The sequence below is a fragment of the Excalfactoria chinensis genome, chromosome 2 (assembly GCF_039878825.1).
Source record: "Excalfactoria chinensis isolate bCotChi1 chromosome 2, bCotChi1.hap2, whole genome shotgun sequence".
NCBI classification, from domain to species: Eukaryota; Metazoa; Chordata; class Aves; order Galliformes; family Phasianidae; genus Excalfactoria; species Excalfactoria chinensis.
This window is the reverse complement of record NC_092826.1, coordinates 89771814-89791127: the sequence shown is the minus strand read 5'-3', so window position 1 is coordinate 89791127 and position 19314 is coordinate 89771814. Positions and strand designations below refer to the sequence as shown.

The window sequence follows — 19314 nt, the reverse complement described above, 5'->3', positions numbered from 1 at the left end:
GAATCACCACAGAGAAATTATTGGATTTTTTTTTTTTTCCTTAATTATGAATGAACAAGATAATGAAGACAGTGGGCAAAATCCAAGTGAGTCTCTTTAAAACACAGTACCGTAGATCTATTGAGTATTTTACTGATGTAGCAGATTCTGTACTTCCTGCTGCCTTGTAAAGAATTGATTAAAAATTTAGTGTGCTGTTGTAGAAATTACGTTGTGCTGGATTAAAATAGCTGAGGAAAAGAAAAATTAAAACTTAGTGATACAGACAATGTGAGTAGATATGGTATTGGAATCCTCCATTATGTTAAGGGGTTTACAAGGAGTTAATTTAGATAAATTGTGCTAGTTGATAATTGTTATAATGTGAGAAATCAGTGATTTATTTAGACAATTCCTTATTAAAAAGTAAATTGTGAATGAAGTTGATTGCACTGAATTTTCAATCTCATCCTATGTAAAAATTATGATAGGCAAAATGTGTTCAAACAGGGTTACTGATGTCTTCAAAATGTGAATTAAAGTAAGACAATGACTTTCAAAAAGTTTTAGTCTACTTTAGTACTTGAAAGAGTACTTCCATAAAATGTATGTTTTTTTGGAGTAGGAGGGGTAAGAAATTTTATAAATAATTTTTAATAATTTTATAATGTTGTCTGAGTCCTTTTACTTGTTAGTAAAAGAATAAATAAATTTGGACATGTAGAAAGTAAATGCGTATGATGTAGAAGATATATTTTTTGCCACAGGCAGTTATCTTGAACATGACGTTTTGATATTCCATTTTTAGTGACTTCTAAACCATTTTTTTTTAACCTTAAATTGTTTATCTACGTTAATAGTGGATGCTTGTTTACCCTTGTGCAAACAGGATCTTTGTGTTTCTATTTGGAAAGGGCCATTTCATGTATCTTGATAGTTGGAATGTATTCCAACATATGTGGGCTGTAGTTTTAGAGTTGCTATTTTGAAACCTTTTTTTTTTTTTTTTTTTTTTCTTTTTCCTCTAGTTTCATAGTTTTTCAAAAGCTATGAAAGCTTTTTTCTGTTTTCAACAAATAAAAACAGGTACCAAATGCTTAGTTGTTCAGAGAACAGTTTTACTTGACCAAGGCCAAGCTATCTGGTTTGTAGCCATGTGATTCAATGTAAATAATTCCTGCTTCTCAGAACACCACCTGTATTCCTTTTCCATTAAAAGACTACTAGCATTTCTTTTTCAGATTGATGTTAAACTCCTGTAGTATAACAAGAGATAGAGATGTTTGCTAAGTGGGGCTTGTTTGGACAAAATGTATTTGAATATGAAGTCAAATAGGAACACTTTTTTGAGTGTGAGCATTAAATGGCAGGTATAGTATGGAACAGAAAGGAAATAATAAATCTGGAAAGGATTTAGGGGTCAGGCTAGAATAGAATAGCGCAAGCTTGGTTTAATGCTGTGTTAAAGAGGGCTGGCATGATCCTTGGAGTAGAAAGGTGATTATTATGCTTCTTTAAATAGCACAATTGAGCCTAATATTAGAAGGCTGTACTTGGTTTTCAGAGCTTGAATTTTTCTTGCACGTTATGTTTGGAAGGTGAATTAAGAAATTACAGCAAAAATTTTGAAAAAGGTCAGGTTAAGTTAAAAATAAGGAACAGCTTCTTTGAGATTTTTCTGCTAATTCAAAATCATTAATCATCAACACCATCATTAAACTGCTATTTCTTTTTCAGTTCTGAAAACACTAAGTTCCAATCTTAGCATGCTTTCACAAAGTTGTACTGCCATATGCAGAAATTCTGTAATCTGTGGAAACACAGGAAAAAAATATTACGTGGTCTAGTATGTTTTTTGTCCTTAACAGGACAAAACAGTCCTTGAACAGGCATCCAAGTGCAGATTCAGGATCACTTAGACGACTGTTTACCATCTCTATCTCCAAGCTCTGCTCTGCCACTTTCCCTAAGACTTCCACAAGACATTTTTTTGTGGTCTACCGTGGAGTATGCAGGGATGGCAAAAACTATCACTTCATTCAACGATATTGTTATAGTGGTGTTACTGCTAAATAAGTGGTTTTACTTACTCAGATTCTGTTTTTTTTTTTTTGTTTTTTTGTTTTGTTTTGTTTTGCTTTTTTTTGTTTTGTTTTTTTTTTCCCTGTCCTGATACTGTCTTTGCAGAGACAGCGTAGTACACACTCAGCTGGATGGAAAGTTGCAGCAAAACAGTTCTCTCCCAGCTCAGTGTTACTCCACCCACTTCTGCTGAAGAACGTATACGTAGATTGCTCTGAAAGTAATTTTATTTATTTCAGTGAAATCTACAATAGATGCAAGGAATATAATAATGCTGTTTAGTAGAGCAAATTCTCAGCTATAGAACATTATTTTTCCACAAAATCACTAATGCAGTACACAAGTTCTAATAAGCTGTGCATTTTCACTAGTGGTGAACAAGAACTTGTATACTGCATTTGTATGTATGAACCAGCGAGGCGGCCTACTGCTACTGTGTCTGCATTGTTGGTAGGAATATGTCTCCTTCACAGTTCATTTTTTATTGGCTGTAGCAGGTAGAAGTCAGAAGGCACTGAATCCAGTATATATATACACTGAGTTTTGTAGTACAGTCCAGCCAAGATTGATAGCGTGCTTCACAGTCTTCAAAATGGATATGGGTCCAGTCTGTTCTGGTGTGAGAATGCATAGAGAAACACCTGGTGAAAATTTTGCGATATTCAAACATTGCCACAGTTCTTTCCAAAGCACTGAAGCCATTATTCAGCTCTGTTCACAGTTCCCTGGTCATAGTCCACCAATTTTGAGTAGATGAGCTCATCGAATCACCTTTATGACCTGATTGCTGCGCATGGCTGTCCAGAATGTGGCTTGTCTTTCAAGTCACTGTCATCACTGTTGAAATGCACAGCTTGTGGCCTCAGTGTCCCAGCATTCAGTCTTTGGTCTCAAATATTCAGCTAGTGTTGACAAATGTCAGCAGATACAATTTTTTCCACACATTGGAATCAAATTACAAACTTTTTGCTTCACAAGTGCTTCCAGGTCAGATGCCATTTTGTCAGACTGCCTCTCTGCATCCAGATATTTAATGGCAACAAAATGTAATGGAATATGGAAGGGAATAAGAATTTGATCCCAAGTGCATTTTGGGCTTCAATACAAATACTTTGAATGCAGGCCTAATTCCAACATATTTTCTTAAGTATATGGAGGTGTTAATGAGAAATGGTTTGATAGCAGTTGGAATTATAATGTTTGGGCTAGAACTTTAGCACACAGCCCTGGGTTGTTTTGTAATTTGTGTGTTATGATGTAACTGCTGTTGGAAAACTAGCTTAGTATGTTAGGGGGTAGGGTGATACAGTAGGTATAGTTACTTTTCTCATAATTTTATTAGAGAGGCACGGACAGGTGTAATGTTGGTTGGAAATGCTGGAGGGAAAAAAAAGAATTTGAGGATCTGAAACTCTGTTTTATGTATTTCCGTTTGAAGGTGTGTTTGACAAAATTTGTTTGTTAGAGATGATCCTCTAGATGATCCTCTGAGTTTTTTTTCTTACTGGAACAGAACCAAGAAACATAGAATCATAGAATTACTCGGGTTGGAAAAGATCTTCAAGATCGAGTCCCACCACAACCTAACCATGCTACCCTAACAACCCCAATCATGTCCCTGAGCACCACATCCAAATGGTTTTTAAACACATCCAGAGATGGTGACTCAACCACCTCCCTGAGGAGCCTATTCCAGTGCTTAACAACCCCTTCTGTAAAGAAGTTTGTCCTGATATCCAACCTAAACCTCCCCTGGTGAAAAGCTTATAAAGGAGGACTTCAGTATTCAGCTATCTATAACCTGAATTATCAGTGTACAGTGCTCAGAAATTCACTTTACTTCTAAAAGTGTTAAGATTAATAAAGTGAATATATAGTCACAATATATAGTTTAGTATATTTTTTTGATACTTTGTGTAGTCTAATAGTTGCTGCTGAGTCATAACTCCAGTTATGTTACACCCTCTGTATATGCAAACCAACACTTGAAATGCACCTACTCATTTTTGAAGACTAATCATTTGTACCCCAAAGGGAGTGTTAGTATTTAGCTAATAAGTAAAGCTACTAGCTGTCAGTGAACAAGAAAAGTCAACAGAACTGTGGTCTTAGTAAGACAAATATTAAGAAACCTTATCCAATGTAAGAGTTTTAACTGCTGCATTTGTCTTATAAGGAATGCTTTTAAAAAACTTTGACAGAAACAGCATAGTCATTTCAAGGAATGCAGCTGCAGAAAACAATGTTCTGGTAATTTTGTAAGAAACTACAAAGTTCTAGTACTGTAGTAATTATCTAGTATTTATCTAGTAATTATGATCTATAGAGAAACAAAAGTGGAAGCTGGAGGATAAGATAAAGCAGTATGTAAGAACAGTAGTTGTGAATGAATTAACAATTGTTTGGACCATGGAAGTAATTCTAGAGGACTAATGCACAATAGCTGTCTTTTGAATCTCTTCTGATAAGATTGCAGCTTCTCTCATAGTGTTATGATAGTGTGGAGTCTATTAGTTGAGGGAGTGATGAACATTGCAAGGATATTTTGCAGGAATATTTTTAGTCTTATCTTCTTAAGGTAATGAGATATATTTCTCTCCTGTTACAACCAGGATAGTACTGCTGTCAGGTGTCCCATGTTTACAACAGATTTATTCTGGGACTTCAAGTTGGGCGAAGTACCCTGGAAAGGGTAGAGTGAAGGACACAGGGAAAACAGTACAGTTTTTTTTTGTTTTTTTTTTTTTCCTCCTCCAGCTCTTTTTCAATTGCGTAGCGAAGAGACTACGTATAGTTATTGTTGCTGTAACTTGTAAGGTCTAATAAGGCAATTTGGGATTTCCAGTGTTGTGACAGTATGAGCACATTCTTGCATTGTATTGCTAGATGATGTATTTCTTTTATTGAAAAGGTGTTCTGGAGGTCAGAATCTACAGCTTCATGTGATTGGTATCTCAATAAGAAATAGAATAAACATGGCATTGCCATAGAGTCTCTGCAAATTTTACAGAATAATTCTTACAACTTTTTTTCACAAATTCCTTATTCAGTACTGCTGAAGTATTTCCTTAGATGTGGTCATAGAGTTCCTGTGCATCTGACTCATATCTTCTTGAACTCATAACCTGAACATTGAAAGCCTAAGGCATCAAAAAACAACAATAAAAAGCCCAAGTTATTTGTAAAATCATTTAGCTAGCTTAAGTGACTTGTAGCTTTTTCAGAGTGGTCATTCCTTATCAGGTTAGGTATTTCATAGTGGTCCTGTTTTTGAAGTAAGGAATTTGACAGCAGTCCCATTTGCTTCCTGGAATATTCTTAAGACAACATCTTCAGAATATCCTTTGTATGATGAACCTTGCTGATTTTTTTTTTGTTTGTTTTGTTTTGTTTTGTTTTCTGCTAGGAGATGGTATTTCCAGGGAAAGTAGTCCATTTATTAATAGTGCAGAGATGGACAGAGGAAACATGTACGAAGGTAAAAATATGGCTCTCTTTGAGGTAAGTTCTCGTTTAGTTGTGTATGTGTCTGTATTCATGTTTTGTTTTGTAATTTATGTATTACTATACATACATATCGTATATGTGTGCATTACATATATACATTGCATTCAACCTCCCATTTTTTTGTTGTCCTTCACTGCTCCTCCCTTCTTTCTTCCAAAAATATTATCACAGAAAACATAATCTTTTAGCTCTTCTGTATGACAAGAACTTGTGTACTGCTTTTCATTGAACTTTAGACAAGTGTTTGCCAGTTAATCTCTTTGCCTCTTATGAAATTTCTTACTATTTTCTTTGACAGAAATCATGACACCAGAGTTTTGTTTCTGAATTATCTCCTTCAAACTCTAATTCATAAATCAATATGCAAAACTACCTGTCATTCAAATACGATACTGTATTACTCAGTGTTGACAAATTGTTGCTGATGCTTCCTCCCCCCCTTCCCCCTTATTGTCCCTAATCATCCTTGAAATATATACATGCATTAGTTATTTTCAACATGTTGCTGATGTAGTATTGGAATTTTTTTTGATACCATATATTCCAAAGTATATGTTTGTTCAAAATACATACAGTGTTTTAAGAATAGTCCTTATGGATCATGGTTCTTGAGAGGCTGAAGGTGCTTGAGAAAATTATCTAAGGCTACTCTTAGGCTTTTTTTTTCCCCAGCATTCAGCTTGTGTCTAAATGTTATGACCCTGTCTGCAATATAGGGAGGGACTGCAATGTAATCATGTAGCATTAAACTATAAAGATATAGTTTTGTTGTTTGACATATGTCTGGTATTTGGTCATGCTGGTTTTCAGATTAGAGTGATTCAGGACTAATCTGTTGAGTGTATGTTTGAAGTAGTATCATAAAATCATAATTTAAGTTTTTATTATATGCAGTTTTCTTAAAATCCTGACAGGAGGAAATGGATAGCAATCCAATGGTGTCGTCTCTTCTTAATAAACTAGCAAACTACACAAATGTGACTCAAGGTGTGGTGGAACATGAAGCAGATGAAGACAGCAAGCGAAAGGAAGTCAAGGTATTTTAACTTTTGATAGTTTATGACAAAGCTAGCCACATAAAGAGAAATATTTTTCAACCTAAAAAGAAATCGTGTGATTCTCTAAAACAGGAGAGGGAAAAGCAGAAGTTTTCAGTGATCTTGCTGTCATGTTTTAGCAACTCCTTGTTGTAGAAGTCCCAAATGAAATGTATGTAAGACTCAGACTGTAAACAAGCATTGCATGCATCTCGGTTCCCTCTTAAATTCTTTTTCTTCTGTCCCTGTGTTAGCAACAGTAACTTTGTTTTACCTCCAGTGAGGATGCAGTTTGATGTTTTTCTCATTTGATTGGTTTATTCATACATTTCAGTGGCTGGATTTTTATCTCAGGTTGAAATTAGAGGAAAACTTGAAATAGAACAAGTCACTTTTTATGATCAGAAGTGTATTTTCTTCTTAATATGGCAACAGGTTTTTGTGTGGTGGTTGGTTTTTTTTTTTCTTTTTTTTTTTTTTTTTTTCCCCAGAGTAGGTCTATTGTTCCTGTGTTTGGAGGAGGCTTTATTTAGCATGTTTGATTGAAGAGAGCAGCTAAGATCTCCAAAGGTTGTCTGCTGGGTGCCCCAAATGCTTATCTTTACATTTGTAAGAGAGAAATATAAGCTACCTGATCAGTCTCTAATAAGATACTATATTGATCCTTCTGTGAGCAGGAAGCTGCCTTAGAAGGAGAAAGCCAGGATCAAAACCATGAATAGCACAAAAATTTGCAGTCAAGGGGGAGTGATGAGCTGCCACTGGCTGGGCATGAAAGCTGAATTTGGGAAACTTAGGGTAAATACTGGGAGAATGAGAGTACTGGGAGTCATTTGTTTTTGAGTAGGGGAAGGAGTGCTGCTACTGATCTTATATTTGAAGTTATAAAGGAAGAAGTAAAGGTAGATGAGGAAGAATAGAAGAAGGACCTGGGAAGATGGATATGAAAAGGTGCTTGGAATTAAGGGTATAACTGGAATTTATTTTACGGAAGGACTTACAGTATTGTACTTGAATACTTGTGCTAGAACGGTTTTTGTTAAGACTTGGCTGCTACTGGGAGTTGTTGGGAAAGTGTTGGGGCTTAACCTAGCCATGTAGCAAAGCACCATGCAGCCTTCTGCTTATTACCCCTGCCCCCTCCTCCACCACATCCCCACTACTCCCGGTGGGATGAGGAAAGGAACTGGGGGATGAGTAGAACTCATGGGCTGAGATAAGTACTCTTTTACTAAGACAGAAGAGGAAAGGAAGTAGTAGTAATAATAAATAAATATATACACACACACACACACAAAACAAGTGGTGCACCAGCCACCTACTTCTGTCCAACTAGTTCTCAAGCAGCAGCTGCTCCCCTAGCCAACTCCTCACTATTTTTTAAGATAGTTTTGTTTTTTTTTTTTTCTTTTGTGTGTGTGTGTGATGTCATATGGTATGGAAAATCTCTTTGGCCAGTATAGGTTATCTGTCCCAATTGTGTCTCCTCCCTTGGAACACTTCTACTATATGAAGAGACTGAGAGAGGGAGCTATCCAGACTGGAGAAGAGAAAACTTGCGGGGATCTTATTTATACACACTGATATCTGATGGGAGGTTACAAAGAGAACGAAGCCCCCTGTTCTCTTCAGTGATGCCCAGTGCCAGGACAAGAGGCAGTAGACACAAATTGGAAGGCAATATTTTCTGTGTAAAAGTCAAGAAACACTTTCCTGTACAGGTGAGAGAGAACTGACACAGGGCAGTAGTTGTAGAGTCTCCTTGGAGACCATTGGAGGCAGTATGCTAAAAAAAAATAAAGTCTGTGTGCCATTGTGTCATTTTAAGTGCTTGGAAATCTAGTGCAACCCTTGCTTGCTATTTTAAATTGGCTTCATTTTTCACAGTCTGAGTTGTGATTTAAGACTAACCTCTTTACCTGAATATCTACTATGTACATTTATTGCTTCTAAGTTGAGTATTTTCAGCAGAAAAGGCCTGATTTTCATGAAGGTTAATTTTAATAATGAAGGCTGAATGGTTTTGTGTGTCTTTGTTTCCAGGTTCCACGAATGGGCACATTTATCGGTGTGTATCTGCCTTGCTTGCAAAACATCTTGGGAGTTATTCTTTTCCTACGTTTGACATGGATTGTAGGAACAGCTGGAGTTCTTGAGTCTTTCATCATTGTTTTCATGTGTTGTGCTTGTGTAAGATAATCTTTTTCTTTATTACTTGCAGCGAGTTAGAGTTTACTATTCTGTTACCAGAATACAGCTGCTTTCTCAAGTATAAATAAACATTACAAGATTTCTTCATAAATATGAATTTATCTATAAAATAATAATTTTCTGTAGAATTTCAGTGTAATTGGAAGATACAAGATGGGTTTAGATGACAGTCTTCTATTACATTTAAATATATGCACTGAACCTAATGCATCATTTCATCATATATTGGGTTTTCTGTGATCCAATGACAGTAAGTTTTAGCTTGAAGTATTTAACGGAGATTCTACTGAATAAGCTCATAGCAAATATTTAATGGTATGCGTAGTATCACGTTGAGACCTGAACTCTTCCATTATTATTCATTTATTTATTTTTTACAACTTTCAAACAAACCAAAACATAAACTACTGGCGTTGTGTTCATAAATTTTTGTGTGATGTGAAACCAACAGTAGATAAATTTGTCGTAGCAATGATACTTTACCAGTTTGTCAATACCATTAAATTGGAATAGAGTATCTTAAGTACATACTCAGTGGCCTGTACTTGTTTAATTCTAGTTGGAGGTTGTCTGTAGCATCTAAACTATCTCAGTCTTCCTGTAGAAGGTCCACTACTCAATTTACATGGAAATATCTAACTGAAGATGATCAGTTTTAGTTGCTGTGAAGTTTTATTAGTAAATTCTTACTTGCTTTTAACTCTGTCTTGTCTCATCTTTCAAAATACTTTAAATATTTAAAATTTTTATTTCATCTTTCCACAGACTATGCTAACTGCAATTTCAATGAGTGCAATAGCAACAAATGGGGTGGTTCCAGGTAATCAATTTTTTTTTTAATCTTAAATAAAAAATGGTCAAATGATAAATGATCAAATCTGAGATAAGTTGAAGGGGGCCTAGAGGAAAGCTGGGAAGGGACTTTTTATAAGGGCATGTAGTGACAGGACAAGGGGAAGTGGCTTTAAAATGGAAGAGGGTAGGTTTATACTAGATATTAGGAAGAAATTATTTATTGTGAGGGTAGTGAGACACTGGAGCAGGTTGTCTTGAGATCTTGTGGATGCCCTCTCCTTGGAAGCATTCAAAACCAGGCTGGATGGGGCTTTGTGCAATCTGATTTAGAGGGATGTCTCTCTGCCTATAGCAGGGGGCTGGAGCTAGATGATCTTTAAGGTTCCATCCAACCCAAACCATTCTATGATTCTGTTTCACAGATGTAGTACAGTATGTGAAATATAAATGTAGTAAGATTGTTTTTTTGATTGCTTTTGTTTTATAATTAAGTATAGATATCCTAATCACTGTTCATCTCTTTTTCCCTCTTATTTTTTTGAAGTTTATTGTACTAGTGCTCCTGAAACATATGGAAGGGACAAAGTATCTATGACTGAAAGGAAGCTAGGCAGGAATAGCTTTTCATTCATTACTTCTGCATTATGACTATAGAATTTATTGTTTTTCCCCATCACTTTCAGTGATTTTATTGCTTTTTAAGTTAAAAAGCAGGTACGAGTAGTAGTGAATCTGTTTAAGCTGTTCATTGCATCTGTAAACTGAAAACTAATATTTATTATTCGCTTTTCAAAGGAGAGTAGATAAAGGTTTTTGGTAAACTTCATCAATATTCATCCTCCTTTTTTATTTCCTTCCCTTTGGAAAATCTCTAGCTCTGGAAAAACCATCCAGCTTTATTAAAGAAAAGCCTGAAGGTTTTCTGTAGGTCTACTAGATAGTAGTTGTCATTACTGTTCTTTCTGGTCTTATTAAGTACTAATCAGTAAACTATATCAACTTGCAGTCCTCCAGTAATATTCTCCCGTGGTTTTACGGGCTTCCAATAATCTTGCTTCACTGGTAAATGTTTTAAAATAAAAAATGTTTGATTCTGTGACATAAGTGATTCTTCGTATTGTTTTTAAGGCAGTGTTTAAAAACTGTAAATGAAGAATCTGCTTTTTTAATTAATAAATTTCCCATCCTAAAATTCTGCCATGAAGAACTACTGATATTCCTATTGTGCTTTTTTGTTTTTGTTTGACAATAGTGATCTTGCATCTCAAAATATATGTATTTTTAGCAAAGTTTCTCATCAGATTCTATCTTAAAGGATGTCATTTCTCATCAGAAGGCCTTTGATTAAAAAGTAGGGTTGCTTTTGCTTTTAACTTTTTTCTGACATTTTCTGAATGATCAGCAAAACCTTGATGTTAGAATGGTGACTACTATATCAGAAGAGACCACTTACGAATGTATTCTAATTAGCTGATTTAGCATCTTATTGGATGTTAACCTGCCTAAGGGAATGAAAACTCCCTCAAGTTTTTTTCTTTTAGAAAACTTTAGAGAAAGAATGGAACCTAACAGAAGGCAACAGTAAGAAGGCAAGTTAGCACTGTATTTCTAAAGCTTAATTGTGTAAAACTTTTTTTTTTTTTTTTTTTTAAAGGTGGGATGTTAACTCACTTTTTTTCATTTTTTCTGCTTTGAGGGTTTTGGTATATGATTTGGAAATGTGTGTTTTTTCAAGATACCCTTTTGGTAAAGAATTGTTTTACTCTAGGCAGTATTACTAATTACTTCAAATTACCGTGCTTCCTTGAGAATATTCTTTTCTGATTGCTGTCAGTAGGGTGTGACTTGTGCCCACCTAAGATCCTACCTTGCTTTGTTTAGCTCTGTGAATGTCAATACATGAATGTTTTTTTGTCCCCATTTCTCTAGCTTCTGAATCAAAATATTCATAGAATCAAAGAATGATATGAGTGGGAAGGAACCTTAAAATCATCTAGTTTCAACCTCTTGCCATAAATTGGGCTGCTTTTCACTATACCAGGTTGCTCGAGGCCCCATCTAATCTGGCCTTGAATGCTGCCAGTGATGGGGCATCTACAGTTTCTCTGGTGACCTGTTGAAGTGCCTTACTGTCCTTGTAGTGAAGAATTTTTTCCTAATATCTAATCTAAATCTCCCCTCCTTTTGTTTGAAACCATTAGCACTTGTGAATTGCTATGTTCCATGAGATAGAGACCCTCTCCATCCTTCTTGTAGGTCTCCCTTACAGTACTGGGAGGCTGCTAGAACATATCCCCAGAGCCTTATGTTTTTCTGGTTCAGAACCACAACTTACTCAGCCTTTGTTCATAGAATACGTGCTCCAGCCCTCTGGTCATCTTCATGGCCCTCCTCTGGACCCACTCCAACATGTTCATCTTTCTCTTGCTGAGGACCCCAGAGCTGAAGGCAGTATTATGGGGGTCTCATAAGGGTGGAGTATAAGGGGCTGCTTTCAATATTTGGCCTTGTTAAACTTTATGAGATTCACAAGGCCTCACTTCTAAGCCTGTCAGGGTCCTTCTGGATGACATTTCTTCCCTTCAGCATGTTGACTGCAGCTCAGTTTCGAGTTTGGCAAACTTGATGAAAGTGTGCTCAGTCCACTATGTCACCAATAAAGATGTTAAATAGTAACAGTCCTAGTACAGTACACCTGAGGAACACTAGTCATCACTAGTCTCCACCAAGACATACAGCTATTCGCTGCAACGCTTTGAGTGTGGCCATTCAGCCAGTTCTTTATTCGCTGAGTGGTCCATCCATCAAATCCATGTGTTTTCATTTTAGAAACATGGATGTTATGTGAGACAATGTCAAATGCTTTGCACAAGTTCAGATAAATGATGTCAGGAGTTCTTCCCTTATCCACCAATGCTGTCACCCCATAGTGGAAGGCTATTGAATTTGCCACGTATTATTTTCTCTTAGTGAAGTTGTGTTTGCTGTCACCAGTCACCTTTGTGTATTCCACGTGCCTTACCATAGGATCTGCTTCATGACCTTGCCAGGCACAGAGTGGAAGTGATTAGTTTGTAGTTCTCTGTGTCTTTCTTTTCTTCTCTCTTTTAAAATTGAGGTTATGTTTCACCTTTTCAAGTCTCTGAGAGCTTTAAAAGACTGCCATGACTTTTCAAATGTGATGAATAGTGGCACAGGAAATTTATCTGCTGTTCCATGAGAACCTTTGTATCCATTTCAACAGGCCCCTTAACTTGTGCATGTTAAGGTTCTTTAAATGGTCTTGTGCTTGCTTTCCTACAATGGGCAGTTCTTTATTCTCTTAGTCTCTGCCTTCTGTGACTTGTACAGCATGGCTAGAACACTATTTGGTGAAAACTGAGTCAAAGACACTTGAGTACTACCTTCTCTGTGTCCTGGGTAACCAGGTTTCTCAGTTTCTTCAGGAGGGAGCTCATGTTTTTCCCTAGTCTTACTTTTTATCACTTACATACTAGCCCTCCAACAGATGGACACCATTGGTCCCTAATAGACCAGGTTTCTCAAAGAGTGCCATGGTCTAAAAAGCCATATCCCTGACCAAATCACTAGTCCAGCAACTATGAATTGATCTGCCAGACTGTACTGGTCCTCTCAAAGCCTTTTCCTGTGATTGACAGGATTGAAAAGACCATTTATATTCCAGGGCCTTTTAACACTATTCCAAGGGTTCTGTTGTCTTTCATGGTGCACTCTGGATGTTCTTGACAGTGTTGCTGTTGGCATGTGAGATAACAGCAGGAGATAGTGGTTCTGCATGCTGTACAAGGCTTGGTAATTTCTTGGTAACATCTGTGGTACTTAAAAGCCTATGCTAAGAGACACAGCTCTCATGAGAGTGGGTCAGAGCAGCAAATTGGTGCCTCTGTGCCTCTCAGAAAAGAGTTAGCTACAGCTATCACCTGATGTATTTTCTTGTTTGCACTGGTTGTTAAACAGTCTGTAGTGCCACAATCAACTACTTTGCTAAGGGCCAAGCTGGCGCCAGAACTGATTATCTTGCTGACTGAGTATTGGTAGGGATTAATGAAAACAGAAAACATAGCAGGACTTCTGAGCAACTATTGATGTATATTGAATTATTTGTGTAACATAAGAAAAAAAACTATGAACATCTTCATTTGCCAGGTTTAGCTGTCTTAATTTTTTATTTTTTTTTAAGTGATTAGACTGCCTATTTGTTTTAATTTTATCTTCATTTCTTTAACATGGTCTTAGGAAAATAGCCAACAAAACTGGCTAGTATCTCTTTACTTCCATTTTCAAAAGAGTTTTTACTTTAATTCTGATGGATGAATCTAATACTTAAAAAGTTTGGATATCTGATATTTTGAAAACACTGCTTTTGTGAAAATGTCTGTGATGATGTGTACCTTAAAGTGTAAATTCTAACAGCATCGTTTGTGTAACCATCAAATATGGGTTTGGTATGAACATTCTAATGAAGATGCACATGGAGATTTTCTTAAGTACCTAGGTTGATTGAATGACTAAATGTTTTGATCTCTGCTGCTTTTATTAATCTGAAAAGTTGGAACTTTTATGGTTAAATTCACAGCTGGAGGCTCCTATTATATGATTTCAAGATCTTTAGGACCAGAGTTTGGTGGAGCAGTGGGACTTTGTTTTTACCTGGGTACAACCTTTGCAGGAGCAATGTACATTCTTGGTACCATTGAAATCTTATTGGTGAGTACTGGTTTCTCATAAGTCTGTTTTCAGTCTATTTTGAGAGGTTGCTGAGCATTGTCTAGATATAATAATTATAGATAATGAGGCCTAAAATGTATTCTAGTCTGATTTTCAAATGCTTTAGTACCACATTTGTAGTATGTCAATATTCCTATTCTACTTAAGAATATTTGAAGATGTTCAATGAACTTTGATTTGTGGAGCTGACTCTAGCCCAGTGGTTCCTGTGATGACTGTAAATTTATGATCACAAAATTATGATCAGATCAACCATACTCTTATGTAGTTCAAGGAAAACTACTTGTAGTAGTAAGATTTACATTGAATTTTGGAATTTTTGGTGTAGGAAGAGAAGAACGAACAATAGCTTATTTTTGTAGGTATCAGACACTACAGTGTAGCATCTTCTTAGAAGTCTGTACCTGTCTCATGGAAACATACTTATGTTCCTTTTCTTTCTCCATTTCTTATTGTTTTTTTCTTGTCTGACAAAGACATAAATCTATGAGAGGAAGAAACTATTAGCAGAGAAAAAGCTGGACCAAAAGCTGTGCCTCTCAGTATATCCACTCTCTTTTGTCTTCTTATTTCATTTTCACTTGTTTCTTTTCCACTTATATGACGCTCATTCAGCTTTATGATTTTCTGGTAATATCACTTTCTATACATGCTGATTTTTAAAGTAATTTATCTAAAAGATACAGTTAAAAATGGGAGTGGCACATAACTAAAGCCTCTTGGTACTTTAAACCTGAATTTCTCACAATGTCTCTGTACTAGGAAAAATCTTGAAAGTAACTTTTTGTTGTTTTATTATGCTAGATGCATGTTAGGATATTTATTTTTGCTCTTTCTTCACTAAATAACCATGCCATCTGGTTGAACTTCTTTGTGGAGTAAGAAAACTTCTAACTGTGGTAGTTTAGATTTTAAAGTTCAAGTAACTTTAGTTCTTCATAAAATGATTGTTATTACATGAAAGGTAATTTGCCATATCTCCTGCAGACTTACATTTCTCCAAGTGCTGCTATATTTAAAGCAGAAGAGGTTGGTGAAGAAACAGAGGCCATGCTGAATAACATGAGAGTTTATGGAACGTGTATTATCGTTCTGATGGCCATAGTAGTCTTTGTGGGAGTCAAGTATGTCAACAAACTTGCACTAGTCTTCCTTGCCTGTGTGATTCTATCCATCATTGCCATATATGCTGGAGTTATTAAGACTGCTATCGACCCACCCGACTTTCCGTAAGTGACATATCATTAAGTCGTATAAATTATTATTTAAAAAAAAAGGAGGGAGAAAAAATAGCTACTACGACCAATTCACATTTTAAGCTAAACTGAAAAATATGCTCACACTAATCTCAATTGAAGGTTTCATATCTTTATGAGGCACTTAAGTGCTTTTTTGTTATCCTGAACTACCTATTTGAAACTTTCCTTATGAGACATAATACTTTGGAAAATATTCTTTCATACTTAATGTTCTCAGTCATTGTTCTTTTCACACCTAAACACAAAAGTGGTCTTGCTGACAGTAAATATAGCTGCTTTATCTAATGAATTAAGAAATCAAATATACAGAATGAAGTAAAATCTTCAAGGAAATGTTGTAACTATGAACTGTAGGTATTGTACTTCAAAAATTTGTCATGAATTTTTTTGAAACTTCCATTCACCCTGTTCAAAGTAGAAGCTTCACATTGTTAAATTCACTTGCTCTATGTGAAAATTTTTCTACCGTTTTGTTGCTAGAATCTGGTTTTATCTTGTGCCATTCTTCAGCTCACTAAAAATTTGTTCTGTTGTCCAGTTATTAATGTGCTAGTTTGTTTTTGTCCATCTCTTCCTGCTTGGAGAGCAAGCAGCAGTACTGCTTAAAACAACAGCGGTAAGAGTTGATAGTCGCTGTAGGGGACTGCCACTGATTGAACTGATCCTTTGCTATATGATTGGTGCAGAATTCCATAGTAATTTGAAGTGTTAATGGTTGGTCATAAATTGAGCAGTTGGGCAGTATATTTGGGCTGTACTGTAAAACAGAAACTTTTCTGTTGGCAAGTAAAAATATTTTCAAATTTGACACTTCTCTGAAGAGAACTTGAATTTCTTAGAAACTGGAACTTCCATTAGGAAAATGTTAAAAACTTTCAGTTGTTGATATAGGTAAATGAGGGATTATCTGGATCTGTAGCGTTGGTAAGACTTATTACCAAGTTTCTGGAAACTGTTTCTGTGATACATTACTATTTAGAAAAAATATTAAATGAAATTTATCTTTCTATAGATAGAGTTCATATTTTGATGAATCTGCTTTAAAATAAGAAACTCAAGTGTGATTTCACATTATAATAAAGCTGTGAGTAGGTCACCAAACTCACCATCATACAGCAAGTTAGTGTGGGTTTGTAAAAATAGTTTTCTTGCTTCTAGTCTAACATTTGGACATTTTATAAAAACACCAGCTTTCCCCTTTCACTTAGCTATATCTATCACCTCACTCCATCTCTGTTAGTTTTAGGCATTTTGTAGATGGTAAAATACTGTACCTTATTAGCTTACATCATGATTCCAGCTAAATCAAACTGAAGAAAGTTTCTATCGATTGAGTAGTTAACCAAATCCAATAAGAAAAATAAGAAATGAGGAAGATCATTCGCTTTAGCAGCAGACTTTCTGTTAAATCTGCTTGACCTCCATGGATTTGGAGCTGTACCTCTATAGATGTACTGGTGTCCTTTAAATTTCCCTTGTCCTAGTGCACTTCACTGCTATCAGAAACAGGATCTTGCACAAAGTAAATATACTGCGTGACTTAGTATACTTGGCCTGATAGCAAATGCTGTGTTTATGCTGTTTGTTGCCAGATTCCTGAACTCCGTCAGAAGTACCAGATTTTTACTATTTACATGCTCTAACTTAACTGCCTAACACTGATGATTTAATTGATCATTCCTCATTTCATCATTATAGACACTATGAACCACTTTTTTAAACAAGCCTGGGGGAGATATCTCCTAAATGTCTTTTGCATAGCTTAACAAAGGGTTAAAAAAACAAAATTTCTAGATGCTTATTGTTATGTGTTAATAACCATTTGCTTTTTGAAAAACATTCCAAGTTTTCTAAGTGCTGTAATTGCTTCTTGCAAAGAACTATATGATACTTTGAGATAAGAGTTCAGTGTTTTTAAACTTTACTCTTTTAATTCTCCTGGCTTACTTCCTTACCTTTTAGTCTCAAGTATTTCCTGGAAAAGACATGACTATTGCTTAATTTTTATTTATTTATTTATTTTTGTCAAGCTTGTCGCTGCATTATATATTTGAATGACTTCATTTTACTTTTTTTTTTTTTTTTTTTAATAGAGATGATGATATATTCAGTGCTGTTATTTAGTGGTCAAACTTTGATTTTATTGTATTTTCCAAAGAATAATCAGAAAGCATAATAGCTGTCTTAAAGTGGAAATGTTTGAGTGGTGTTTTAAATGTTATTGATGATGATTTTATATGGAGAGACTCTCTTCTGCTTTAATAGATGTTGTCTAGACCATATTATAGGTACTATAGATACTGCACTTATGAAGAAGTCTAATGGATTAAAAATGCTGAAATGCACAGTACTATGCTGAAGAAATGCTTTTGTTTGTTTGTAGCATCTGTCTTCTCGGAAACCGTACCTTGTCAAAACGTAGCTTTGATGTCTGTGCCAAATTTACTGAAAGGAATAATGAAACAAAGACTACAAACCTGTGGCTCCTCTTCTGCAATAGCTCTTTGCCCACTGCGATGTGTGATGATTACTTCAGTCTCAATAATGTAACAGAAATTCAAGGGATTCCAGGAATATTGAGTGGAGTTCTAATTGGTAAGTCAGAAAGTGCAGTGATCTGTGCCGATTTGGCCTGAAGCTGTTCAGTGATGGAGTGTTCTAGCCTGTCACTAGTCCTTAGTTATAATCTACTTCTGTTGAAAGATCGCTTCCTGAAGTCTGCTTCCTTCTTTAACGTTTCCATCTGCTTTTGGAAGGTTAGCATGAATTGTTCTCATATGGGGATCATTAAGACTTTTCAGGCACTCTTTCAAAAGCTATTTTTCTATCACACCAAGTACAGTTACTTCAAAATCCCCCTGAGGGAGGCACATTGAGAAGTGTCCTGTTGTTTGTCCAATGTTTTACAGCATGTCAGTTTAGAAAAAGAAAAAAAAAGTTTTTCTAGCTACTAGACTAGCATTTGGACAGGTGACTTTCTATAAAGTGTATAGGATATCTTACGTTTATATTTTTATACAATTGTGTCTGCTTGAGATTTAAACTAGTTGCACAGGTTCATAAATTTCATTTTGAACATGTAACAGATAGTATTGTATAGGAACAAATAATTTTTATGGGGATGAGAAGGGCGTTCTGATTCCTGTCCTCTACATTCCCTTAAAACAGAATTTGATTATAGAAATATGCAACTCTCTGTAAAGATTGATAGGGATACCTAGTAATTGTATTACTGCTACAGTAATTCAATTTAAAAGATTAAACAGAAAGCATACAAATACATTCAAAGATCCTAGCTGAAGCATAGGTTGCTCTGCGTCTGAATTTGTATATAAAATCACTCAGCTTCCTCAGAATCAAAGATGAAATCCTGGTTTTGACTGAATTGCTTGTTGCAAGAGCTGTGACATGCGATTTTATTTACTATATGCATTTTGCAACCTAGTATTTTTTTTTTTTTCCTAAATGATAGGTATCTCTTTTCATGCTACTTTACATTCCCTATGTATGCTCAGAAAAGTCCTGTATTCTAAGCTTTAAATGGCTGTTTTTTTGTTTGTTCGTTTGTTTTGTTTTGTTTTTTAACCAGTACCACTATATAAAAGTGCATTTCATTTTCCTGATGTTGCATAAAGACAAGATCTCTAACAACTGTTATGTGTCGTCTGAAAGCTCAATGTAAGGGAAAAACTTTC

General features: G+C 35.5%; 1 protein-coding gene across 3 annotated transcripts in view; it reads left to right on the top strand.

Moving 5' to 3' along the window:
• The window catches only part of SLC12A7 (solute carrier family 12 member 7), a 59055-nt gene that overhangs the window by 9128 nt on the left and 30613 nt on the right, over positions 1-19314 (top strand). For 2 of the 3 annotated variants that reach the window (XR_011902812.1, XM_072328804.1), the window contains exons 2-8: positions 5468-5562; positions 6483-6605; positions 8649-8795; positions 9582-9636; positions 14209-14339; positions 15348-15589; positions 18003-18214. Coding sequence is in view for 2 of the 3 variants with exons in the window: in XM_072328804.1 (XP_072184905.1) it covers positions 5468-5562; positions 6483-6605; positions 8649-8795; positions 9582-9636; positions 14209-14339; positions 15348-15589; positions 18003-18214 (1005 nt within the window). In the remaining variant the exon portion in view is untranslated. The remainder of the gene's footprint in view (positions 1-5467; positions 5563-6482; positions 6606-8648; positions 8796-9581; positions 9637-14208; positions 14340-15347; positions 15590-18002; positions 18215-19314) is intronic. The other variant, XM_072328806.1, reaches the window with a different exon arrangement.